Below are 27,926 nucleotides of genomic sequence, written 5' to 3'. Positions count from 1 at the left end.
GTTATGTAATTATAAATTCTTAAGATAATATTATTTTATTCCCATATACCACTTTTCACACTGAAAGGGATGAAATTGGTTTATTAAAAATATATATTTATAGGGGTCACTTCAGACACCACTGAAATGCAGACACTTTGGAAGGCAGAAACATGGCAGCTGTTTAAAAGTGCACAGCAACACTACAGACTATAATTGACCAAACTAAAATTTGGCTAGGATGTCAGGGCTGACACCCCTACTACTCATACAAAACCTGTGACTAGCTTTGAATGTATTAAATGGACACTGTCAGCTACTTTAGATCTGATAAAAGTTTTACAAAACCTAATAAAACAGAAATATTGTGATGATTTTTTAAAAATTTCCATTAAAACAATGTTTCTGTTCGGATTTGAACCCATCCTAGCCATGCTCACAAGACAAAGATTGTGCATGAGAACAAGTTTAAAAAAGTTAAAATGACTACTGTATTTACCTTGTCCAAGCTGAATGAAATGCAAAAACCAAAATTCAACCTGTAGCAGAGGGCCTACTCAGTGTACCCCTGCGTGGATGGAATGCATATACTCCCAGTAAGTCTCCACAAGGTCTGAGACGTGATGACTCCACTCTGACAGAGAAGTAGGCATCAGGGATGGGTCAGACTAGGGAATCTACCCTCATACAGAGCCAATAGCTGGGCACCCCCGCATAGCTGAAGTGGAGGGTCCTTTTCCTGGGCTGGGAGGTAGAGTTAATTTCTCCCATTCTCACATATGATGGCTGTAGAAAGCCCAATTCATTTCGACTTCTGTGGGATTCTTGAAATTGACCCCAAATAAATAAGAATACATTGTATCTTGGACATCCTTTCCATTTTAGAATTATTAATATTTTGATGAACAACACAGGCAGGGAATTTTATTTTTAAATATATGTTTTTGATCAGATAGTGTCCAATTAAAAAGAGAAGCCGAAGACTGTTTGACCTAAAAATACATCTATCTCTGTAGTTGCCCCAAACACTGGCCCTGCCCTTAAAGGTTTTTAGAGATGATACTGATTTACATAGTTCTGGGATGTATTAGCCAGAGTGTTGCAAGCAAGACATGAGAAGTCATTCTTCCACTTTACTCTGCAATGATAAGGCTTCAGCTGAAGTACTGTGTCCAGTTCTGGGTGCCACATTTCAGGAAAGATGTGGACAAATTGGAGAAAGTCCAGAGAAGAGCAACAAAAACAATTAAAGGTCTAGAAAACATGACCTATGAAGAAGGATTGATAAAATTGGGATTGTTTTGTCTGGAGAAGAGGAGATTTAGGGGGGACATGATAAGAGTTTTCAAGTACATAAAAGGTCATTCCATAGAGGTGAAAAATTATTCTCGTTAATCTCTGAAAATAGGACAAGAAGCAATGGTCTTAAATTGCAGCAAAGGCGGTTTAGGTTGGACATTAGGAAAAGCTTCCTAACTGTCAGGGTAGTTAAGCATTGGAATAAATTACCTAGGGAGATTGTGGAATCTCCATCATTGGAGATTTATTAAGAGCAGGTTAGATAAACACCTGTCAGGGATGTTCTAGATCAGGGGTCTCAAAGTCCCGGCCCGCAGGCCATCTGCGGTCCGAGAACCTCCCCACTGCGGCCCACGGAGGAGAGATGCATGCAGCCATGCTGCCGGCAACGTCTGCTGCAGGCACTGCCCCCCGCAACTCCCATTGGCTTGGGAAGAGGGACAGAGATACCATCGCTAGTTGCCGGACAGAGTAAGCCATGGAGGCAGCATCGCTTTTTTCCACAATGAACAGAAACAAGTCAAAATACCAAACACAATTATCTGATGCACACATTGCTGCAATCTTGAAGGTTTCAACTGCTCAGTCACTGAAGCCAAACATCAACAAACTGACAGAACTGACACGTTGCCAGGCGTCTGGCAAACACTAAAAACTCTCTGGCAGGCGAAGAATTGTATAAGTTGTATGACAGTTTTATTATTTCTAAGAAATTCGAAATAAAAAATACAATATAAAATGTTTTCTTTTCTGAACGCCATCTTCAGTGACATTGTTGGCCCGCTGGCAGGATATGAGGACTGGCACTGGCCCTAAGGCAAATTGAGTTTGAGACTCTTATTCTAGATAATACTTAGTCCTGCCATGAGTGCAGGGGACTGAACGAGATGACCTACTGAGGTCCCTTCCAGTACTACACTTCTATAATCCTATGATTTTAGAAGGTATTATTTTTTGGCTGCAGTCATTACTGGGGAATAAAGTACAAGGTATGAGAGTGGTGAGGAATTCAGATGTCAGTAGAGAGCAACAGCAGAACATACAAATAGGAAGTTTCTGAACAAGAGAATGACAGCAAAGGATGAAAGTAGGTAGAAGGAGACTGAGAATCCACTCCAGAGACAGATGGGCTGCAGAAGGTGGGGGAGCCATTCCTGGATATTTTCTACAGTGTGTGGCTTGCTGCAGAGGCTACCGGGAAGAAGAGGAACCTATAGGGAAATGAAGGCTACAGCAGAGACTACCAGGAGGGAAGCATCAAACAGCGGAAGAAAACACTAACTTTATTGCTGGTAAAGAATCAGCCTGAAGGTTCAAACAGCATGAAGTAATAGTGCAAGTAGAACTGTTATTCTTTTCCTTTCTCCCTTATCCACAAAGTGCATTTAAACCCACATCCCAAGAATTCTTGCAGTAAGTCCTACAAGATGGAACTTAAAGAAGATTCAGTATGTTGAGTCAATAAGGTGTGATTTTAACAGGGCAGAAGTATTATTCTTGGTAGCCACTACAATAGAAATGGACAGAAGGCCAATTCTGTATTACTACTTTCTTTAAAGACTTTTTTTTTCCCCCCTATCCATGCTAGCCACAAACCTGAGCCACTTAAAAACACACTTACGTACACTAAGGGTATGTCTACACTACGAAATTAGGTCGATTTTTAGAAATCGATTTTATACAGTCGATTGTGTATGTCCACACTAAGTGCATTAAGTTGGTGGAGTGTGTCCTCACTACCATGGCTAGCATCGACTGACGGAGCGGTGCACTGTGGATAGCTATCCCACAGTTCCTGCACTCTCCGCCGCCCATTGGCATTCTGGGTTAAGCTCCCAATGCCTGATCAGACAAAAACTTTGTCACAGGTGGTTTTAGATACATGCTGTCAGTCGCCCCTCCCTCCATGAAAGCAACATCAGACAATCGCCCCGCGCCTTTTTTCTGTGCAGACGCCATATCACGGCAAGCATGGAGCCCACTCAGCTCAGCATCACTGCTGCTGTTGTGTCCTGGGTGCTGCTGTCAGCAGATGGTGCAGCAGGACTGCTAACCGTCATCATACACCGCTTCTGCTGCAACTCTGCTCTCCTGCTCCCCAGCGACGACCTCAGGGGCTCCGTTCTGGACCTCCTGGGTGCTGTACAACTGCTAACCATTGTCATCCACCGTTTCCGCTGCAACTCTGCTCTCCTGCAGATGCCATACCACGGCATGGAGCCTGCTCAGCTCACCGTCACTGCTGCTGTCATAAGCATTGTAAACACCTCACGCATTATCCTGGACTATATGCAGAACCAGGCTAAGAGATGCCAGCACGAGGAGGATTTTGATGAGGACATGGACACAGACGTTCCTGAAAGGTTGGCGGCAGTGGGCCTGGTTGATACAGTGGAACGCCGATTCTGGCAAACAAGCACAGACTGGTGGGACCGCATAGTGTTGAGAGTATGGGATGATTCCCAGTGGCTGCAAAATTTTTGCATGCGCAAGGCCACTTTCCTGGAACTCTGTGAGTTGCCTTCCCCCACCCTGAAGCACAGGAATACCAAGATGAGAGCTGCCCTGACAGTTGAGAAGCGAGTGGCGATAGCCCTGTGGACGCTTGCTATGCCTGACTGTTACCGGTCACTCGGGAATCAATTTGGAGTGGGCAAGTCTACTGTGGGGGCTTCTGTGATCCAAGTAGCCAACGCAATCATTGACGTTCTGTTATCAAGGGTAGTGACTCTGGGAAATGTGCAGGTCATACTGGATGGCTTTGCTGCAATGGGGTTCCCTAACCGTGGTGGGGCGATAGAGGGAACGCATATCCCCATCTTTGCACTGGACCACCTTGCCAACCAGTACATAAACCGCAAGATACTTCTCAATGGTGCTGCAAGCACTGGTGGATCACAAGGGACGTTTCACCAACATCAACGTGGGATGGCTGGGAAAGATGCATGACGCTCGCATATTTAGGAACTCCGAGCTGTTTGAGCAGCTGCAAGAAGGGATTTACTTCCCAGAACAGAAAATTACCGTTGGATATGTTGAAATGCCAACAGTTATCCTTGGGGACCCAGCCTACCCCTTGCTCCTATGGCTCATGAAGCCATACACAGGCAGCCTGGACAGTAGTAAGGAGCAATTCAACTACAGGCTGAGCAAGTGCAGAATGGTGGTAGAATGTGCCTTTGGACATTTAAAAGCTCGCTGGTGCTGTTTGCTGACTAGGTCAGACCTCAGCGCAACCAACATTCTCATTGTTATTGCTGCTTGCTGTGTGTTCCATAATATCTGTGAGAGTAAGGGGGAGACATTTATGGCGGGGTGGGAGGCTGAGGCAAATCGCCTGGTGGCTGATTTTGAGCAGCCAGACACCAGGGCGATTAGAAGAGCACAGCAAGGCGCGCTGTGCATCGGAGAGGCTTTGAAAACCAGTTTCATGACTGGCCAGGCTATGGTGTGACAGCTGTGTGTGTTTCTCCTTGCTGCAAACCCGCCCCCTTTGTTGATTTTAATTCCCTGGAAACCAACCACCCTCCTCTCTTCGAAATAAAGTAACTATTGTTTTGAAACCATGTATTCTTTCTTTATTAATTAAAAAAAAAAGAGAGAGAGAGAGAATAGACAAGGTAGCCCGGGAGGATGGGGGAGCAGGGAAGGACAAGGCCACATTGTTTATTTTAGCCACACTAAAAATCAAACTGTTTGAATGACAGCCTTCTGTTGCTTGGGCCATCCTCTGGAGTGGAGTGGAGTGGCTGTGTGCCCGGAGCCTCCCCGCCCTGTTCTTGGGCATCTGGGTGAGGAGGCTATGGAAAATGAAGAGGAGGGTAGGCGGTTATACAATGGATGCAGCGGGGCTCTGTGCTCTTTTTGGCTTTCCTGCAGCTCCAACAGATGCTTCATCATGTCCGTTTGCTCCCCCATTAGCCTCAGCATCGCGTCCTGCCTCCGCTCTTCGTGCTCACTTAATTCTTTCCTGGCCTCTGCCACTGAATGCCTCCATACATTAAGCTGTGCCCCATCAGTGCGGGAGGACTGCATGAGCTCGGAAAACATGTTATCGCGAGTGCTTTTTTGCCACCTTCTAATCTGTGATAACCTCAGGGATAGAGATGATAGGGGGAGCGCAGAAACATTTGCATCTGGGGGGAGATAAAAAGGGAGAGTAAAATTGAGTTGGCTTCTTACACCTTCATAACATGTGGGAATGTTTTCAAACTCCAGCACCCCCCTTTCCCAGAGCAAGCAATGGGCTGGGTTTTACATTTAAAAGGAGGGACTGCAGTATTCAGGTAGATGTGCAGCACACACCTACCCCAACCCGACCACGTGGCTATTCTCCAGGATGATCCCTTCACCCCTCCCCTGCGCCGTGTGGCTATTCTCTGGGATGATCCCTTTTAGCCAAGCATAAACAGCCCAGCATGAACGGGGCCTTTTACTGTTCCCTTACAAAAATTCCCCTATTTCAACCAGGGGACCATGAACACTATTGCTTTTAAACCCTGTACTGTAGTTACAAATGTGCACTCACCAGAGGTGCCTTCTCCGGCTTCAGGGTCGGGGATCCCGCCCTGGGAGGGTATTGGCTCCAGGGTGATGAAAAGGTCCTGGCTGCCGGGGAGAACGGATTCACTGCTTGCCTGCTGCGCATTGTCCTCCTCTTCCTCATCCACAAAATCTTCCTCTGTGCGGCGTGAGACTCCCCCCTTGCAGGTGTCCACGGACAGTGATGGGATAGTGGTAGGGTCCCCCCCTAAAATGGCATGCAGCTGTTCACAGAAGTGGCATGTATGGGGCTCTGACCCGGAGCGACCATTTGTCTCCTTTGTCTTTTGGTAGGCTTGCCTGAGGCTCCTTAACTTTCACGCAGAACTGCTGCATGTCCCTGTTGTAGTCTCTGTCTAACATGCCCTGTGAGATTTTGGCAAATATATTTGCATTTCTTCTTTTGGATCGGAGTTCTGCCTGCACAGATTCTTCTCCCCATACAGCAATCAGATACAGTGTCTCCCTTTCAGCCCATGCTGGAGCTCATTTGCAGTTCTAGGACTGCATGGTCACCTGTGCTGCTGAGTGCTGCTGAGCTCGCCACGCTGACCAAACAGGAAATTAAATTCAAAAGTTTCCGGGGCTTTTCCTGTGTACCTGGCTAGTGCATTGGAATTGAAAGTGCTGCCCAGAGCAGCCACAATGGAGCACTCTGGGATAGCTCCTGGAAGCCAATACCATCGCTTTGCATCTGTATTCCCCCAAATTTGACCCAGCAAGGTCAATTTTACCGCTACTCCCCTCGTTGGGGAGGAGTACAAAAGTTGATTTTAAGAGCCCTTTAGGTTGACGGAATGGGGTTGGTTGTGTGGACGCGGTCATTTTTAAATAAACCTAACACGGATAAATTCAGCCTAACCCCATAGTGTAGACCAGGCCACAGATATATTTATACATCAGGCATAGACCTTTCCCTCTACATGTTTTTCTCAGCAATAAGATATAACCTGCTAATTAGATGTTTCATGCACAAGCTCCCAGCAGGTGCAGGATTTGAACCCTACTGATGATGTGAGGTTGTTACTGTTGCACATAATAGATTTTTTTTTTAATATTTTCCTGTAAAAAATGAGGGAATTACATATGGAAATCTTGTTAAAATACATTATTTAGGTTGTAGAGTCAAACATTCAAAAAAGTTGGGAAATACCAGACTATAGATTGCCTGTGCAACCTTAACTCTGCCCCTTGTCTGTATGCACTGATATGTGATAGTATACTATGTCCTCCCCAGGACCCTGGCTCCTCATTCAGTGCACAGGATAGATGATCCTCAGGGAATGAGGCTGCTATTCAAAATGTTTATCCTTATTCAGTTATTGGCCCCGGCCTGCCTTACTGCACACCATTCAAAGCCTGTAATGAATACAGAATTATTCATTCCTTATGGTCTTTTCTTGGGCACTCATCATTCCGACATCTGAGTGTCTCACAGACATTAATGAATTTGTTTCTGCTTCAGGATAACGGAGAGGCAGAGCCAGAACTGGAACTCAAGATCTACTGATTCCCAACCTTATGCTTATTCCTTCAGACCACACTGCCTTACAGCCAGAGATGCTGAGCATACACAGCTCCTGTTGACTTCAGCTGCATTTGCAAGTGCTCAGCACTTCAGCAAGTTTTGCCCTGGTGGCTCAGGTTGGGCAACCAGAAATTAGGGAACATGCACCTGTCAATTTTAGTTGTAAGTGACTTGCTGAACAGCATATAGCAACGCTGTAGCAGAGGGATAGAACTGAGTCCCTTTGGGGTATTCACCTGCCTTAAGCAGAAGATCTTCTTCCCTCTTACTGCAGTTCTCTACTTACCTGCCAGCTTCTGCAGCAAACGAGGCAAGGATCCAACAAACAATCTACCACTACATAACCTTAATTCATTCCATGAGTGTCTTCCATTCTGTGTACTGAATGACGCAGGAGTCTTGTGGAAAAAATACATGATCATGTAATTAAAGATTGTATCATAATGCATATGCACAAGAGGGCCAAATTAGTGTTGTACGAGCAAACTTAATTCTGGCATTTCTTAACTTTTAAATGCTTTACTTTGCAACCATAACTTTCTTCCAATATGGGGTTTAGGGTATGTAACATATAATTCTGAGTGTATGTACAAAAGCATGCAGAGGATTTGTAAGTTGAATTTTACTTGGCAGCTGTTTAAAAGCGCACAGCAACACTACAGACTATACAATGACAATGAAGTAGCACTTAGTTTGTTAACTCTTTTTTTTTTTTAAACTGAAATAGCTGTTTAAGTTCCAAATGACCACTTAAACATCTTTTAGTTATACAATTGTTACCATTAAGTAAACGAAAACAAACTAAAGTGCACTGTACATATGTTTTAGGAAATAAATAATGAAGTGTGTTTATATCTAAAGTTGTTTAATGAGAAGACCTAATTTTAGTATTACTATTCTGTTAAACTTTAAATGTTAAACCTTTGCATTTCCAGGTAATCCGCCTGTGATTTATTAAAATGATTATAAATGCAGATAGAATATTAATTTTTGTCTTTGCAGAGAAGCGTCACAATGGGACAAAATCAGCGCTGGCACAAGTGGATGTTTCTCCTTTTACTTCACGGGAACTCCTCCTGCTTACACCACAACTGCATTTGGCCCAGTGTATTTTTTTTTTTTTTATAAGTGATTTAGTCTCTTACCCTGTGTGTGTTCTGGATTGGTTCTGTTCAATATCTTCATCAATGATTTAGATAACGGCATAAAGAGTACACTTATAAAGTTTGTGGATGATACCAAGCTGGGAGGGGTTGCAAATGCTTTGAAGGATAAAATTTAAAATTCAAAATGATCTGGACAAACTGGAGAAATGGGCTTAAATTGCAGCAAGGGTGGTTTAGGTTGGACATTAGGAAAAACTTTCTAACTATCAGAGTGGTTAAGCCCTGGAATAAATTGCCCAGGGAGGTTGTGGAATCTCCATCATGGAGATTTTTAAGAGCACGTTAGACAAACACTTGTCAGGGATGGTCTAGATTAATATACTTAGTTCTACCACGAGTGCAGGGGACTGGACTAAATGACCTCTTGATTTCCTTTCTAGTCCCATGATTCTATGATTGTGAATTTAATTCCACTCCGAAAAAGCTATCTTCGTGGTGTGGAAGTATAACATTGTATAAGTAGGTTTCAGAGTAACAGCCGTGTTAGTCTGTCTTTGCAAAAAGAAAAGGAGTACTTGTGGCACCTTAGAGGCTAACCAATTTATTTGAGCATGAGCTTTCGTGAGCTACAGCTCACTTCATCGGATGCATACCGTGGAAACTGATGAAGTGAGCTGTAGCTCACGAAAGCTCATGCTCAAATAAATTGGTTAGTCTCTAAGGTGCCACAAGTACTCCTTTTCTTATTGTATAAGTATAGCGTTGTATAAGGGGACATGCTGGATACATTGTAGATGAGAGGGCATGCCAAAACATGTTACAAAGTATCTGAGGGAGCACATGTAGAGACAGTTAGCTTTTGAATGGAGAAGCAATTAAGATAGAGCCAGCACGTCTAAGAAGCAGGCATCAGAATGGAAGGTGTGAAGGGCAATTAGTTAAGTTAACTGGAAGCTGTTAAAGGAGATTGTTAAGGGTGGCAGGTAACTGAAGATACGTGACTGGTCTCAGGGATCTCGAAGGGTGGTGACTAAAATCTTTTTTCTTCTTTTGTCTGTAACTTCTCTGTAACTTGTTCTCCAAAAACTGTATAAATTAAGAGACACAAGCCCCACTCGGGGGGCTCACTTCTAAATGTATTAGCAGAGCAGCTTTGCTAATAAAACAGAGTGGTCTGATAAATTGTGAGTCTGAGTCAAACTTTGACAGTGGCCACAACCAATAGGATCTTTCATGTCAGTCCAAACTAAAATTTTAAACATACAAAACAAACACACAAAAACAATTGAGGCATTCTGGGTTTTCAGCAGGAAATGATCCCAATAATAAAAATGAAAATAAGAAACTTTAAAAATAAGCCATCAGCAGAAGCAGAACATTACATCTCTGTTTTTTACCTCTCTCTTGTATCATAGAATCATAGAATATCAGGGTTGGAAGGGACCTCAGGAGGTCATCTAGTCCAACCCCTTGCTCAAAGCAGGACCAATCCCCAATTTTTGCCCCATATCCCTAAATGGCCCCCTCAAGGATTGAACTCACAACCCTGGGTTTAGCAGGCCAATGCTCAAACCACTGAGCTATCCCTCCCCCCCATATTATATACCTCTCTGTGTGTGAGGGAGTGAGAGAACCTGGATTTGTGCAGGAAATGGCCTAACTTCATTATCATGCACATTGTGTAAAGAGTTGTCACTTTTGATGGGCTATCACCAGCAGGAGAGTGAATTTGTGTGGGGGGGGTGGAGGGTGAGAAAACCTGGATTTGTGCTGGAAATGGCCTAACCTGAAGATTACTTTAGATAAGCTATTACCAGCAGGACAGTGGGGTGGGAGGAGGTATTGTTTCATATTCTCTGTGTATATATAAAGTCTGCTGCAGTTTCCACGGTATGCATCTGATGAAGTGAGCTATAGCTCACGAAAGCTCATGCTCAAATAAATTGGTTAGTCTCTAAGGTGCCACAAGTACTCCTTTTCTTTTTGCGAATACAGACTAACACGGCTGTTACTCTGAAACCTCTCTGTGTATAACCAGTGTTAAAATTAAGACACTCAAAAATAACAATTCTTTTCAAGCTAGGTGGCAATTCCTCCCCCAGCCCCTCCATAAGCATTTCAATGTGTAAGCAGATTGTTTCTGCTGGTTACTGACGCTAAAAGGGAAATAAACTATTATAAGACAGACAGACAGACAAAAACGAGATCATATCACCCGTGCAGTACCAGGACCACTTTTTTAAATCTAGCATTGCATTACATTACTGCTAAAAACAAAGTTACATATGAGTTAATGGTTTGCTCAGAATTAAAGTGCTATCGGCTTGCATATTGACCAACAGCTGCTGGACAGTTATATTATACCTCAAGCTGCAATAATGTCAGGACATCACAAGCTTGGGTCAATAACTGGGTGGAAGAGATCTAGAGGAAACTCAGGACTGACAAGAAGTAATGTTGGTGACTCAGCAGGAGGCGCTCTCTACCAACCCTGAAGAATCTATACTCTATTGCGGCGGCCCAGCCTAGTATTAGGGGGAACTCTATTCTAATGATGATATTTTTGGGGTTAGGTCTGAAGATCTATGAAGTCCATGATCACTGGAGTCATTACAAATCCCATGACATTTTTTGCAAGTGTATGGTTAAGTTCCTGTAACCTGGCCAAATTTTAATTTGGGTAATTGGGGATTCCCACACTTTATTGCTTCTGTCATCTGAGCTCACTGCACACACCAGAGTCTCCTTGCCTCCCTCCTTGATTCCCCTCAAGTTCCCCGAGTGTCACCCTTCCATCCCCCTCTGTTTCAGTGACTCACTGCAACTCCCCTTATGCCAGGGTCTCTATGTGCCACCCATACCAGGGCCCCTCATTCCCCACCATGGTAAGTACTCTGGTGTGCTCCCTTTCCGCATAGTATTGTCCCCCTTTCTCCTCCTCTGCCAGAGGTTCTGTGAGCCCCATGCCAGGGACTCTGTACTTCCTCATTCCCCCCTTCCCTACCATCCCATTGTCTCTATGTATCCCCAGTTCCCCTCTCTCTCCACATCAGGGTCCTCCATACTCCACCCCCCCTTCCCATCATGCCAGGGGCTATGCATATGCCCCTATTCTCCCCTTTCCTCCCTCTATTCATTCAGGGTGTCAACATTTTAAACTGAGATAGGAATACTATTGTGTTGGAATGTGTTGATGGCTGCCATCAACTGGTTCTTTGTTCTCTAGACAATTCCAGAGGTGACGGAAGGCAGTAAGTCTGCTAACCAAATGCAAGTGGTGTTGTGTCTCTCTCATTTCTCCCCTCTGGTTTTTTTGATTTTCACCAAAACCAATAGGGTTCTGCCCACTGAAGCCTAGAACATTCCCTGAAGTATGGGAATTAATCAGATGCAGCATTCAAAAGTTATTAGTGTTACTTCTAAACAGAGAAATGCCATCAAGTTGAGCATTGGGCCACGGAAGCTCGGCCAATAACGCTCTACCCGGATGTTTCAGTTGGATACAGTATTCCTCACTTTTTAATTTATTTTATATCATCTGTTATGATATTTGCTGTACAGGGTCTTACCGAACACGTAGAAAGACATTATTCTTTCCCGTACAGCTTACAAAATAATATACAGGATGCATCAAGTGGGAATAATGAACAATAGGGTGAAGGAAGGAAGGAATAATGTGGTTTACAGCAAAATCATGAGGTTATTCAGCTTGGTTATGCACACATTATGATGGCTCAGTTACACTATTTTGTTGTTGTGGTTTAAAAATATTTTCATAATAAGAATATAAATTTACTCACATTGTGGCATTGCAGAAGAGCTGAGTCTTAAGGAACAAGTAGAGACAGAGATGGCCTCGCAGACCAGAATTATAAGTTCGTGCCAAAGCACCGGGGGGGGGGGGGGGTGCAATATAGAAGAAACAGAGATGCTCCTAGAAGCAGATGAACAGGGTAGAGAGATGGCACTATTGGCAGAGTGATAGTGGAAGAGAATAACTTTTGTCTAATGTTGCTATGTGCTTTAAAATAGATGCCAGGTTTCAATCTAGAAAAGGCTGCACCCTCCATTCGTGGGGAACAAAGCGATTCATATGTATGTTTATAGTGTATGTGTATATGAAATTGATACATATAATTATTCCCTCCAGTATCCCTAATACTAGTGGGTGTGTTTTCTACTGCAATCATCCTATTAGTCATGGCAGATTTCTATGGGAAACAAGATGCTGGAGTGCACTTTCTAACTGGCAGCAGCAGTGGCTCATGGTGTGCACGAGTTGTTAGCAGCAGCATAAACACTAGCCAATGGTGGGCCTAGATGGTGTCTCTAGCTGGTACAAGACCATGACACTTTGACCACTGTGTTTGCTGGCCCTCTCAGATGCTAAGTAGAGAATCCTGCCCTGCTACTTGCATTGGGGGTGGGAAAAAAAGAGACTCCATATGCTTTCTTCCTCCTAGTTGCCTAGTGCAGAAGGCAAAACCTAGCACGCGCTTTACAGAACTCGTTAATAAAGTCTGTAAAATGATTTGCTTCTATTTAGGAAGAATGTAAAAGTAAGAATTATCATATCGTTACAAAAAGAAAAGGAGTACTAGTACTTAGAGATTAACCAATTTATTTGAGCATGCTCGGGGATCGCATAACTAGTTGGTTAGTCTCTAAGGTGCCAATAGTATTCCTTTTCTTTTTGTGAATACAGACTAACACGGCTGCTACTCTGAAACATATCGAAACAGTATATGTACTATACTATGTGCAAAACTACACTTTAAAAGAACAGTTTAGGTAACTTTCATCATGTTTTCTTTTTCAGTGCTTAGAGTGATCCCATGGACATCTGAAATGGAAATCTGTATCTCTACTACATACTTTCTTGCCCGTGAAAATGAGGTAGGATCATAAGCTAAAATAGGGAAAGAAAAAGTTAAAAATTACTTAAACAAGTTAGATGTATTAAAGGCACTAGGGCCTGATGAAAATACATCCTAGAACAGTGTTTTTCAAACTTTTTTCTGGCAACCCAGTTGAAGAAAATTGTTAATGCCTGCGACCCAACGGAACTGGGGATCAGGGATCTGTGGTGTGGGAGGGGCTCAGGGTTGGGGCAGACGGTTGGGTTGAGGCTGGGAATGAGTGGATCAGAGTGTGGTAGGGGTCTCTGGGCTGGGGCAGGGGTGTGGGAGGGGGTCAGGGCTCTGGGCTCGGGGTGCAGGCTCTAGGGTGGAGCCAGGGATGAGGGGTTTGGGGTGCAGGAAGGGGCTCCAGGTTGGGGGGGGGGGCTCAGGGCTGGGGCAAGGGATGGGGGTGTGGGTTTATCTCGGGCAGCTCCCGGTCAGCAGTGCAGCAGGGGTGCAAGCTTCCTACCTGTCCTGGCACCATGGACCGCGCTGCATCCTGGAAGCGGCCAGCAGCAGGTTTGGCTCCTAGGCGGAGGTGCGCAAGTGGCTCTGCATGGCTCTTGCCCACAGGCACTGACCCCCCACAGATGCCATTGGCTGGTTCCCGGCCAGTGGGAGTGCGGAGTCGGTGCTCAGGGTGGGAGCAGCACACGGAGTCCTGTGACCCCCCGCCTAGGAGCTGGACCCGCTGCTGGACGATCTGGGGGCACAGTGGAGTGTCAGAACAGGTAGGAGCTAGCCTGCCTTAGCCGGGCAGCACTGCCAACGGGACTTTTAATGGCTCAGTCGGTGGTGCTGACCAGAGCCGCCGCGACCCAGCACCTTCCATTCCGTGACCCAGTACTGTGTCGCGACCCGCAGTTTTAAAACCACTGTCCTAGAATACTCAAGGAGCTGACTGAGGAGATATCTGAGCTATTAGCAACTATCTTCAAAAAGTCATGGAAGATGGGTGAGATTCCAGAGGACTGGAAAATGGCAAATATAGTGCCAATCTATAAAAAGGGGAATAAGAACAACCCAGGAAATTACAGATTAGTCAGTTTAACTTCAGTACCTGGAAAGATAATGGAGCAAATAATTAAGCAATCTGTTTGCAAACACCGAGAAGATAATAAGGTGATAAGTAACACTCAGCATGGATTTGTCAACAGCAAATCATGTCAAACCAACCTAATAGCTTTCTTTGACAGGGTAACAAGCCTTGTGGACGGGGGAAAGTGATAGATCTGTTATATCTTGACTTTAGTAAGGCTTTTGATACGGTCTTGCATGACCTTTTCATAAACAAACTAGGGAAATACAACCTAGATGGGGCTAGTATAAGATGGGTGCATAATTAACTGGAAAACTGTTCCCAGAGGGTAGTTATCAGTGGTTCACAGTCATGGTGGAAGGGCAAATCAAGTGTGGTCCTGCAGGGATCAGGTCCGATTCTGTTAAATATCTTCATCAATGATTTAGATAATGGCACAGAGAGTACACTGATAAAGTTTGTGGACAATACCAAGCAGGGAGAGGTTGCAAAGGCTTTGAAGGATAGGATTTAAAATTCAAAATGATTTGGACAAATGGCCTGAAGTAAATAGAATGAAATTCAATTAGGAAAAATCCAAAGTACCCCACTTAGGAAGGAATGGTCAGTTGCACACATACAAAATAGTAAATGACTGCCTAGGAAGGAGTACTGCGGAAAGAGATCTGGGGATCAGAGCGGATCACAAGCTAAATATGAGTCAACAGGGTAACACTGTTGTAAAAAAAGCACACAACATTCTGGGATGTATTATCAGGAGTGTTGTAAGCAAGATATGAGAAGTAATTCTTCCGCTCTACTCCATGCTGGTTAGGCTTCAACTGGAGTATTGTGTCCAGTTCTAGGTGCCACATTTCAGGAATGATGTGAACAAATTGGAGAAAGTCGAGAGAAGAGCAACAAAATGATTAAAGGTCTAGAAAACATGACATATGAGGGACGATTGAAAAAAAATGAGTTTGTTTAGTCTAGAGAAGAGAAGACTGAGAGGGGACATGGTAACAGTTTTCAAGTACATAAAAGATTATTACAAGGAGGAGGGTGGTAAATTGTTCTCATTAACCTCTGAGGATAGGACAAGTAGCAATGGGCTTGAACTGTGGCAAGAGTGGTTTAGGTTGGACATTAGGAAAAACTTCCTAATTGTCAGGGTGGTTAAGCATTGGACTACATTACCTAGAGAGATTGTGGAATCTCCATCACTGGAAAGTTTTAAGACCAGGTTAGACAAACTCCTGTCAGGGATGGTCTAGATAATACTTAGTCCTGCCTCAAGTGCAGAGCACTGGACTAGAAGACTTCTTGAGGTCCTTTCAGTCCTACAATTCTATGATTTTAACAACACACTGGCAAAAACACAGGAAGCCGTCAGACACTTATCTATACTACAACTCCTACCAGCCCTAGACACAGGTAAGAATTCTTTTTGTAAAAATCCCAATCATAGACACAACCATCCAGGCATTTATGCACAGTCTGTGGTCAAGCAACACATTTAAGCAGATGCATACTTTAATCAGATGCATAGTCCCACTGAAGACAACTTGAGTATTCAGAAGCATAAAATAGCATGTGTGCTTCAGTGCTCTACTGGATCAGCACCGAAAGAGGTAACTCTTTTGCAAATGTGGGTGGATGCACAACTTCCTAGGTGTGACTTTGAGGCCAGTTGTTATATTTTGGCCAAACGTCTGAAATCCAAGGGCTTGTCCACACTTAAAATGGTGCAGTGGTGCAGCTGCACCACTGTAGTGCTTCAATGTAGATGCTACCTATGTGACAGGAGGGCTTACCCCATCGGCACTGGTAATCCACCTCTTCGAGAAGTCGTAGCTAGGTCAACAGGAGAAGCACTCCCATCGCATAGCACTGTCTACACCGGCAGTTAGGCTGCTATAACTGCGTCGCTCAGGGGTTGTCTTTTCCATAGCCCTGCGTGACACAGTTATACCAACATAAGTTACTAGTGTAGATCAAGCCTAAGAAATGTAAATTAAAATACTGTGCTTAACACTTTAGTAATGTAAAATTAATATCTTATGTTTTCCTTTTCTTTGATGCACATTAAACATTTTCAACTATTTTTATAGCGAGGCCTGGGAAAAGGAATGGTAGAAATTTTTTTTTTTTTTTTTTTTTACATCTGGTCAGGAAAATTCCAAAACAACATTTTTGGTTCAAATTTGCCTGTTTATCAAAATGTTTCATAGAGATGGTTTGATTTTGATAAAGTTCTGCTAGCAATAAGGCAGGTTTCTGATGGAAATCTGACTAATTTCCTGCCAGCTCACTTATTCAGCTCCTCATTACTGGGGACCCCAGGACTTCTAGAGTCTGGGGCAGCCAGCCAGGTGAACTGCCTCTGAGTTGGGGATCCCAGGGCTTCCAGGATCCACAGCAGTCCACCAGATACACTAACCTGGAGCTAGCGGTCCATTCCCTTTCATGGAGACTTTGGAATTAGGGTGTTTGGGTCCAAACTGGAATGAAACCAAATTTTGAAATATCAAAATCATCTACTGACCGGAATCTCTCATTGAACCTAGCTCTAATTTTATTAAACACGTTTTAATCTTAAATATCCACACTTCATCCATCATTATTGGAAACAGTACAGCTCAAATTGTCTTAATTAAACGTAACTGCTAGGGGGAAAACACCCAACAAATCAACTACATAAAAAGATATTTTTAGAATAATTAGTTTCACTTCCTCCTAACTTATAAAATAATTTTAATACAGAAAACAAAAGCACGTGAATGTTTCCCAAATAAAATTCACCTTGGCAACCATTCAAGCAGTATAAATATTTTGGTATAGTTTACAAAAGTAACATTACCTAATGTTTTATGAAGGTCATGAAGCCGTCATGCTCTGAATTCAGGTTTCAGAGTAGCAGCCATGTTCGTCTTTATTTGCAAAAAGAAAAAGAGTACTAGTGGCACCTTAGAGACTAACCAGTTTATTTGAGCATAAGCTTTCATGAGCTACAGCTCACTTCATCGGATGCTCAAATAAACTGGTTAGTCTCTAAGGTGCCACTAGTACTCCTTATGCTCTGAATTGCAACTAGCATCATATGATTTCTTTCCCTCCTTCTCCCCTCCTCCCCAATGCAAATTTGGCACACACTAAAAGGTGTTAAGTAAATTGCCACAGGATGTATTGGAAATCCCTGCAACAGCTGCACATGCAAATTTAAAGAAGTACCTTTTAGATTCTGTAACTTGATAAAGTTGGTAGAGGATTACAACAGTCTTCGAAAACGAAGCAACCTCAGACTGGCACAGATAGGGGTCCTGCAATCCCACATTTCAGAAAACTACCAGAAGCCATTGCGTTTTTACTGGGAATGGTCATTAATGATACAGGTGCAGACCTTACAAGAAACAAAATCAGCACAACTCCTTCCCAGACTTAAGAGTTCTTAAGAATCCCACCCAGTGATGACAGAAACAGGTTGGAACAGAACCTCTGTGTCATGGTTTAGACTATTGTTCTTTTGGGAGATCTATTAAAAACAAGCACTGTTCTTTTGAAGGCTTTGTTCCCTTTCTACTACCCAAAAGAAAAAACTTTCAGCGACAGAAAAAACATAATCTAGCATACTCCTATTTTTCCATAGTATCTCTTTGCCTTGCATGTTATCTCTGGGTGGATTACAAATCATTTTACAGAAACTGCACTTTTTACAGGGACTTTATACAAGATTAAATAATGCATGCTAGGAAAGACGCTGTTTTTAATAACTGCAATATATAAAATAAAATGTCATGTATTTAGTAATGCCCCATATTCATATTTTCTTGTTCTGCAAGAATGACAGTAATATCTTTGTAACATCAAATAAATCCTACATGACAACCTGCCATTAGCGGACAAGTGCATCCTAGTTTCACTCCATTGACATTACACCAGCAATGCATTTGGCCCATAGTAAACTGACTATACTCCAGATATGGCAGATTCTGATCCCGATGCAAGCAAACAACAATAATGATGTATAATAACAGACTTTACAAATTCATAAAGTAATATTTTCCAAAAGGAGAAACAGACAATGAATGGCAAGAAAAGAGTTTCTAGTCTTCACCTCCCCATTATATTCATTGTTTTTAAACCTCTATCAGTACTGTTTCCAGGATTTCTTTTAACCAGAAGTGGTTTCAACTCAAGGCTGCAAATTAATTTATGTAATGGTGAGAACGGATGGGGCAAAACTTTTTGGTCAAAATATTTTTTTGGAGAAAAATGCAAATTTGGATCAGCCAAAACATTTTGCAAATTTGGGCTGTATTGTTTCAGTTGATGAAAAAAACTAAAACTACAAAATAAAAAATCCAAAGAAAATCAAAATGTTTCATTTTGATATTTTTGAAACTAAACGTTTTGATATTTCAATTCAAATATTTGATAATTCAATACTACTTTTACTTAACAAATTTCCTTCAATTTTATTTTAAAAAAATTAAATATGTTTGAAGTGCTCAAAATGGAAATGAAACATTTTGTTTCAGGTAAAACAAAATGTTTTGGGTCTACCTGAAACTTTATTTTTCGTAACTGCCAGCAAATCAAAAAAATCAGATACTTGCACAGTTCTTGTGCAGACATATTCTGGGGGATTATGAGGTTGCTGCTCTGCAATTACTTAATAAAAGGAAATACTCTATCCGTGAAAAGAAAGGGAAAATATTTAATAAATAAATACATAAATATTTCATTAAATAAAATATATATCTTCCTTTGCCCAGCAGTACAAGGACTTTATGCTGGATGGAATTTGCCTCCTGGAGGAGGCAAAAAGAATTGAGAGAATTAGGATTTTTAGAAGCTAGTTAGTAGGCACAGGCTCCACCAAACAGGTCTACAAGAGTTTTGTTTGCTTTGAAGAGCCAAAAGTCACCCTGCAGCTCAAAGATTGTGCTGGATAATGAAAGGCAGGTTTTATTATGCTCTAGGAGACTATAAACTAATTCTAGATGATTGTTCTAGAGCAGCGATTCTCAAACTGTGGATCACGACCCCATTTTAAAGGGGTTGCCAGGGCTAGTGTTAGACTTGCTGGGGTCCAGGGTCGAAGCCAAAGACTGAGCCCCACTGCCCAGGGCTGACACCCCAGCGTGACTGGGCTCATGCTTCGGCTTCAGGTTACAGCCTCCCCTCGTGGTTCAACTTTGGCCTCCACACCCAGGGCAGCAGGCTTTGGCCCCGCCGGTCTGTGGAGTCGGGGCTTGGGTGGGTTCAGGCCTAAGACCCTCCTGGGATCTTGTAAGAATTTCTGTAGTCAGAAGGGGGTCACGGCTCAATGAAGTTTGAGGACCTCTGTTCTAGAGTAATAAGCCAAAGTTATCGAGGAGGCATTGCAGGCTCATCACTTGAGACAGGATTATTTAGGGGCAAAAGGTACTTTTTCTCCCCGTTTTTTCTTATTGTTATCAAAAAGTAACACTTTTGGGGAGTTTAACATTCCTGAAAAGAGAAGAACAAATTAAAAAGAGAGATCTGCAGTACAAGTCACACTAGAATAGGTATAAAAGTATAGTTCTACTCTGGAAAGTGACTTGTAAGAATAGCATCACAAGGTTCCATGTCTGTTTCAGTAACTGCAGATTAAATCTGATGGTTTTTCTAAATTGTTAGTTTAGCCCTCTATATTCAATATGCAATCTGAAAGTCAAGATGTCTCCTTTCTGGCTCATACTCTACCAACAATAAATATCCACTTTGTAAACATTTCTGTTGGCAACGTGAGTCACAATATCAGACAATTCACTCTCCAGCTAGATTGACTCTACAGCAGTGGCGGGCAAACTTTTTGGGCCGAGGGCCACATCTGGGTGGGGAAATTGTATGCAGAGCCAGGGCAGGGGTTTGGGGTGTGGGAGGCAGTGCGGGTTGTGGGAGGGGGTGCGGTGTACAGGAATGGGCTCAGGGCAAGGGATTGGGGTGGGGGAGGGGTGTGGGGTATGTGAGGGGGCTCAGGGAAGGGGGTTGGGGTACAGGAGGGGTGCGGAGTGCAGGACCAGGGTGGACTGCAGGAGGGAGCTCAGGGTAGGGGGTTGGGTGCAGGAGGCATGCGGGGTGTGGCAGGGGGCTCAGGGCAGGGGGTTGGGGTGCAGGAGGGGTGCGGACTGCGAGACGGAGCTCAGGGCAGAGGGTTGTGGTGCACGGTGGTATAGGGTGCAGCGGGGCTCAGGGCAGGGGGTTGGAATGCAGGGTGCAGCAAGGGGCTCGGGGCAGGGAGTTGGGGTGAGGGGTTCAGGGGGTTTCGGGCTCCAGCGGTTCAGTGCCGCTTACCTAAAGTGACTCCGGGGTGGCAGCGCCGCTCCAGGAGGGAGGGGCACCGGGCTCCATGCGCTGCCTTTGCCACGCCTCCAGGTACCTCTCCTGAAGCTCCCATTGGCTGTGGTTCCCCGTTCCCGGCCAATGGGAGCTGCGGGGGGTGGTGCCTGGAAGCAAGGAGAACGCACCGAGCTCTCTGCCCGCCCCCATCCCACCAGGGCCCCAGGGATGTGGTGCCGGCCACTTCTGAGAGTGGTGCAGGGCCTGCGGCACCACGAGGGGCAATCCCGTGGGCCAGATCCAAAGCCCTGAGGGGCCAGATCCGGCCCACGGGCCAGATCCGGCCCACCCCTGCTCTACAGTGCTAATAGAAAGTATAATAATATCTTATTATGGTCACCAGTGTGAGTAGGGATGGCTCTAATCCAGTTTCAGAGTAACAGCCGTGTTAGTCTGTATTCGCAAAAAGAAAAGGAGTACTTGTGGCACCTTAGAGACTAACCAATTTATTTGAGCATGAGCTTTCGTGAGCTATAGCTCACTTCATCGGATGCATACCGTGGAAACTGCAGCAGACTTTATATATACACAGAGAATATGAAACAATACCTCCTCCCACCCCATTGTCCTGCTGGTAATAGCTTATCTGAAGTGATCAACAGGTTAGGCCATTTCCAGCACAAATCCAGGTTTTCTCACCCTCCACCCCACCACACAAATTCACTCTCCTGCTGGTGATAGCCCATCCAAAGTGACAACTCTTTACACAATAAGAAAAGGAGTACTTGTGGCACCTTAGAGACTAACCAATTTATTTGAGCATGAGCTTTCGTGAGCTACAGCTCACTTCATCAGATGTATACCGTGGAAACTGCAGCAGACTTTATATATACACAGAGAATATGAAACAATACCTCCTCCCACCCCACTGTCCTGCTGGTAATAGCTTATCTAAAGTAATCGTCAGGTTAGGCCATTTCCAGCACAAATCCAGGTTTTCTCACCCTCCACCCCCCCACACAAATTCACTCTCCTGCTGGTGATAGCCCATCCAAAGTGACAACTCTTTACACAATGTGCATGATAATGAAGTTAGGCCATTTCCTGCACAAATCCAGGTTCTCTCACTCCCTCACCCCCCTCCAAAAACCACCCCCATACACACACAGACTCACTCTCCTGCTGGTAATAGCTCGTCCAAACTGACCACTCTCCAAGTTTAAATCCAAGTTAAACCAGAACATCTGGGGGGAGGGGGGGAGAGGAAAAAACAAGAGGAAATAGGCTACCTTGCATAATGACTTAGCCACTCCCAGTCTCTATTTAAGCCTAAATTAATAGTATCCAATTTGCAAATGAATTCCAATTCAGCAGTTTCTCGCTGGAGTCTGGATTTGAAGTTTTTTTGTTTTAAGATAGCGACCTTCATGTCTGTGATTGCGTGACCAGAGAGATTGAAGTGTTCTCCGACTGGTTTATGAATTCATAAACCAGTCGAAGAACACTTCAATCTCTCTGGTCACGCAATCACAGACATGAAGGTCGCTATCTTAAAACAAAGAAACTTCAAATCCAGACTCCAGCGAGAAACTGCTGAATTGGAATTCATTTGCAAATTGGATACTATTAATTTAGGCTTAAATAGAGACTGGGAGTGGCTAAGTCATTATGCAAGGTAGCCTATTTCCTCTTGTTTTTTCCTAACCCCCCCCTCCCCCCAGATGTTCTGGTTTAACTTGGATTTAAACTTGGAGAGTGGTCAGTTTGGACGAGCTATTACCAGCAGGAGAGTGAGTCTGTGTGTGTATGGGGGTGGTTTTTGGAGGGGGGTGAGGGAGTGAGAGAACCTGGATTTGTGCAGGAAATGGCCTAACTTCATTATCATGCACATTGTGTAAAGAGTTGTCACTTTGGATGGGCTATCACCAGCAGGAGAGTGAATTTGTGTGGGGGGGTGGAGGGTGAGAAAACCTGGATTTGTGCTGGAAATGGCCTAACCTGACGATTACTTTAGATAAGCTATTACCAGCAGGACAGTGGGGTGGGAGGAGGTATTGTTTCATATTCTCTGTGTATATATAAAGTCTGCTGCAGTTTCCACGGTATACATCTGATGAAGTGAGCTGTAGCTCACGAAAGCTCATGCTCAAATAAATTGGTTAGTCTCTAAGGTGCCACAAGTACTCCTTTTCTTATTGTGTAAAGAGTTGTCACTTTGGATGGGCTATCACCAGCAGGAGAGTGAATTTGTGTGGTGGGGTGGAGGGTGAGAAAACCTGGATTTGTGCTGGAAATGGCCTAACCTGTTGATCACTTCAGATAAGCTATTACCAGCAGGACAATGGGGTGGGAGGAGGTATTGTTTCATATTCTCTGTGTATATATAAAGTCTGCTGCAGTTTCCACGGTATGCATCCGATGAAGTGAGCTATAGCTCACGAAAGCTCATGCTCAAATAAATTGGTTAGTCTCTAAGGTGCCACAAGTACTCCTTTTCTTTTCTCTAATCCAGTGGTTCTCAACCCATTTACCATTGTGGGCCGCATCCAGTACTACCTGTATGGCCTTGAGAATGTCAAATCAGCCACAGTTCTGTGCTGAGTGGGCCACAAACGGCCTGTGGGGTCCAGGTTGAGAACCTCTACTCTAAACCCACACAAAGAACATATATGAGGATATATATAAAAGAGGATTCAGAGTAACAGCTGTGTTAGTCTGTATTCTCAAAAAGAAAAGGAGTACTTGTGGCACCTGAGAGACTAACCAATTTATTTGAGCATAAGCTTTCGTGAGCTACAGCTCACTTCATCGGATGCATACTGTGGAAAGTATAGAAGATCTTTTTATACACACAAAGCATGAAAAAATGGGTGTTTACCACTACAAAAGGTTTTCTCTCCTCCCACCCCACTCTCCTGCTGGTAAAAGCTTATCTAAAGTGATCACTCTCTTTACAATGTGTATGATAATCAAGTTGGGCCATTTCCAGCACAAACCCAGGTTCCCCCCCCCCCCTTCACACACCCACTCTCCTGTTGGTAATAGCTTATCTAAAGGGGGGGGAGAAAATCTGGATTTGTGCTGGAAATAGCCCAACTTGATTATCATACACATTGTAAGGAGAGTGATCACTTTAGATAAGCTTTTACCAGCAGGAGAGTGGGGTGGGAGGAGAGAAAACCTTTTGTAGTGGTAAACACCCATTTTTTCATGCTTTGTGTGTATAAAAAGATCTTCTATACTTTCCACAGTATGCATCCGATGAAGTGAGCTGTAGCTCACAAAAGCTTATGCTCAAATAAATTGGTTAGTCTCTAAGGTGCCACAAGTACTCCTTTTTTTTTTTTTTTTTTTTTTATAAAAGAGGATGATATTCTTACCCTGTCTAACTTTCTAGAATAGAACCACGTTAGCATCTTCTGCCAAACTAAGGATTTTTTTTTTTTTTTTGGTAAAAAATGATTATTCATTTGCTTCCAAACTGTAAGTCAGTCTCCATCTCTGTCTCAGGTGAGGGACACAGGAATATCCAAAGCAGAGTCTCCACACATTATTTATACCAAGTTCTTATTAAACATGAGAAGGTAGCATTGTTCTGAGAATGCAACCTTAATTTTATAAAATCAGTGCACTGCTGTCTTTAGTCTGCAAGCAGACAGAAGTAATCAGACAAGCAGAGGCATGACCTTCCCACTTATTCCTCTTCATGAGGCATTAACTTCAAGACATAGTTATGACTACTTAAATATTAATGCATCTAGCCAAGATAGCAGTTTCCAGATTTGCTTTTGATCCAAAAGTCCCTTGTACGCACACACTGACCAATGTGCCAAGTTTTGGATAATTAGTTTAACTATGTGCTGTAGGAAGAAGACATCTCATAATATAACTGTTGACACTAAAACAAAAACTATCAGAAAGAGTACTAACACCACCCCCATGTCAATTTCATCAAAATTAATCTACCCATTTATATGCGAATTTAAAAACCAACAGGGGCTAATCTTGCACTTGTTCTGGAGTATCTGTGGAGGGTTAAGTGATGGTTTGGTAGCAATTTAGTTGAGCTCTATACTTCCAACTCCTTAGCCCCACCCCAATCCACCCACCATAATACATGTTCAAATGTAAACCTTAAAAGAAAGATGGGGAAAAGGAACACTAGAGATGGGTCCATACAGGCACAAACACTATTGGACTTGGGGACAAATTCCTTTGAGATACATTTCTTCTCTTTCCTGTGCTATGTTCTGTCACCAAAATATGATGCAATGTCCTGTTAACACAAGACATTAAGACCTATTATGATTGCCATGATTACTGATCATTCTCACTGTATGAGCTACATTAACCACAGACTTTAAAGTTTTCTATCTTTTATAAGTAAATTTATGACAGTAATGGATCAAATTTTAAACTATCATAATATTAAATCAAGATTCTAAATAAACTGTTAACATAAAATTCACTAGAACTATGTAGAAAGGTTGGATTTTCTTTTGCCTTTTCCCACCCTGAATTTTCTCTCTTTTCTGCATTTTAAATTTAGTTGCCTTGAATACATAATATAGGTTGATTCTATAGACCTGGTCCTGAGAGTGCTGAGTGTACTGAGCTCCCAGTGAAGTCAATAGGGCTGGAGGACTTTCTTTGAAGATGCTCACCATACGCAGAATTAATCCCCCTTTATTTTTACCCTACATATAGCCTGAACTGAGAAATTACCCTGTTTATTTCACATCTGTGTCAAAAAATGTACTACTACTATTCATGGCATGTGCTATCTACCTTCTATTTGTCAATCGTATCTGCTTTGAAAGTCACAGGCCTGTCAAACACATCTGTTGTCAGAGAGGCAACACTACAAAAATCACTATGCCGTTATTTTAGAAAATATGAGGGAGCAAAATCATGAATACGCAAATGCTGTTTGATTACAAAATTACATTAGAGTCTTATGCACAAACTTGTTATTTCAAATTAAAAACGTTTGGAAATCAAAATACTCCAGAGTTGGCTTTTATTGTCAAGATAGTTTAAGACAATTATTTTAGGTATGGTAGTGAGGGGTTTCATCCAACCCAATACAAATATTTTCAAACCTTTAAAAAAAAATTTTTAAGTTGGGGGTAGATTTAAATGTACCATACCATTGTGAACTCAAGCACCACAGCATTGTGCTAATGCACCAAAACTAAAGAGTGAAAGTGAACTGAATAATGAAAGAGAGTTTTTATTCTCAATGTGCTCAAGTTTTCACAAAAAATACATTTTCAGTAAATGTTTGGTTTCACAACTTTGACACACTGATGCCTATTATAGTTTTTGACCAGACACCTACTGGACAGAAGAGTAAACCTACTAGCCAGATTCAGATATGAAAGACAAGAAGGGGGCTCCCATCAGCAAGGTCCAAGGGCAAGAACCTGGTGAGAAGCCCTGTTCCCCAGCAGCTGCAAATAGGGCAAGCACCAATATCTCTACTAGGGTGCTGTCCCTAGAGGCTTCCGAGGCTCTATCTTTTATGATCAGCCTCTGGCGTTAGGTGTCTGATAAATCTGAAGCTCAACCCTCCTTTGGCTGCCGGAAGGGAAAAGGAATTTTGTCTCTTCTTGCCTCACCAGAGCCTCCAGTCTGCTTCGAGAGAGTGGGTCTGCACTACTCTGCTCCTCCCTAGTCCCTGTTTTTGGAGCCTCCTTCCTCATTTCAGTTCCTGTTCTCCTTTCTGCTCATAGGAATCATGCTGCTGCATGAGAAAGCTAACAGCTTAACCAAACGCCACAAGTTTCAGGATAGCAAAAGTGAAACTGAGCTGTTAATTTCACGCTGCTACCATTGCCACTGGGCAACCTGCAACTCAGCTGCAGAGGTATGGAGCTGTCTCTGAAAAGTGAGGAAGACAACAATGAACCCAGTTTATATTCAGTTCACATGTGTAATGCTATCTTCTTTGTACTCATAACAGCAGAAATATGTTTCTCCTCAAAAAATAAAGCTTGTTTTCTACAGAAATAGATGGTTTTAATTAATTGTTTCTTTTGAAACCAACATCTACAAATACAGGAATCTGACATTTCATGCATATATTTTGCCCATCAGAGAAAGGCTTATACAAATATATTCGTGGTGCACTCAACTAGAAACAGGCAATGAATCTAAACTGGATCATATTTATCCATTTATGTCATCACAATTTATCTCAGTTCAATTGTTCATTATTCATTTGTGGTCAATGTGCATTTCAAGGTGCAAAGATAAAATTTTGACAGTTTAAAAACCTGAACTAAAAGAAGACAGAAAACATTAACAAATAAATTACTTTGGATCTCCAGTTAATGTTCTGTTTACAAATCACACATTTAACAAAAGTAATTCCCCTCTGGGCTTTAAGAGTTTGTAACATTTGTGTGCCAATGATTGATAATGTAAGGGAATCTGCTCTTAATGCAGTGACTTCGGAGCAAAACCAAACCTTTTTGTGATTTGGATTAGCTCTCCACCTGCAATCTATAGTTCAGCAGTTTAAAATTAACAAATTACAAAGAAACCCTATCTGAGATCATTCCAAAGAGATTTCTGACTGCCTAGGTATCCTGGTTTTCTTGCAAATTTTATTCGTTTACCACAATAGTATTACTTACTCTCCATCTACGTCTGGTCGTTTGCACACACAGTGAAACTTGCCACCAAAATCTATATAAAGATCATCTTCTACAATGTGGAAGATTTGACCAAGCACTATTTTGTCTTTGGCGGGCCCCATCTGAACTAAAGGAGAGCGTCTCAACATGGATGCGAAGGATTCCACATTTTTTGAAGGCACCTACAGATAAATATAAGGAAAAAAAATGTTAAACATATTTCCATACATAAAATGCAACTAATGTCTAAACGAGACACTAAATCTTATTTTTAATGTATAAACAAGACCCATTCACTACAATACAATTCAAAATTTCATGTCCTTGGTACATTTTTTGTAAATTCTTGCCTTTTGAGAGGACTTCAGTTTATGGTATATTATTTCTCTGATCCAAAACATTTTACATATTAAAAAGGGCAATATTTTAACAGTTCAGCTATATAGAGACGATAAATAATACTTTGCACCTATGTAGTAAGGCATACCTTCAAACTGTTCTATAGACATTAACTAATCAATAATTTAATAAAATAATGTAATAGTTCTTTAAAAGATATATTTGCTAGTTGATATGATTTACTTGCATGTAGAACCTTATTAAAAT

General features: G+C 42.7%; 1 protein-coding gene across 1 annotated transcript in view; it reads right to left on the bottom strand.

Moving 5' to 3' along the window:
* The window catches only part of LOC144261028 (tumor protein D52), a 191,929-nt gene that overhangs the window by 76,471 nt on the left and 87,532 nt on the right, over positions 1 to 27,926 (bottom strand). Inside the window, exon 6 of the mRNA XM_077810095.1 lies at positions 27,321 to 27,502. Coding sequence (XP_077666221.1) covers positions 27,321 to 27,502 — 182 coding nt within the window. The remainder of the gene's footprint in view (positions 1 to 27,320; positions 27,503 to 27,926) is intronic.

This window comes from Eretmochelys imbricata, chromosome 2 (genome assembly GCF_965152235.1).
Source record: "Eretmochelys imbricata isolate rEreImb1 chromosome 2, rEreImb1.hap1, whole genome shotgun sequence".
NCBI classification, from domain to species: Eukaryota; Metazoa; Chordata; order Testudines; family Cheloniidae; genus Eretmochelys; species Eretmochelys imbricata.
The sequence above is the reverse complement of the archived record's forward strand: the minus strand, read 5'-3'. Positions and strand labels throughout refer to the sequence as shown.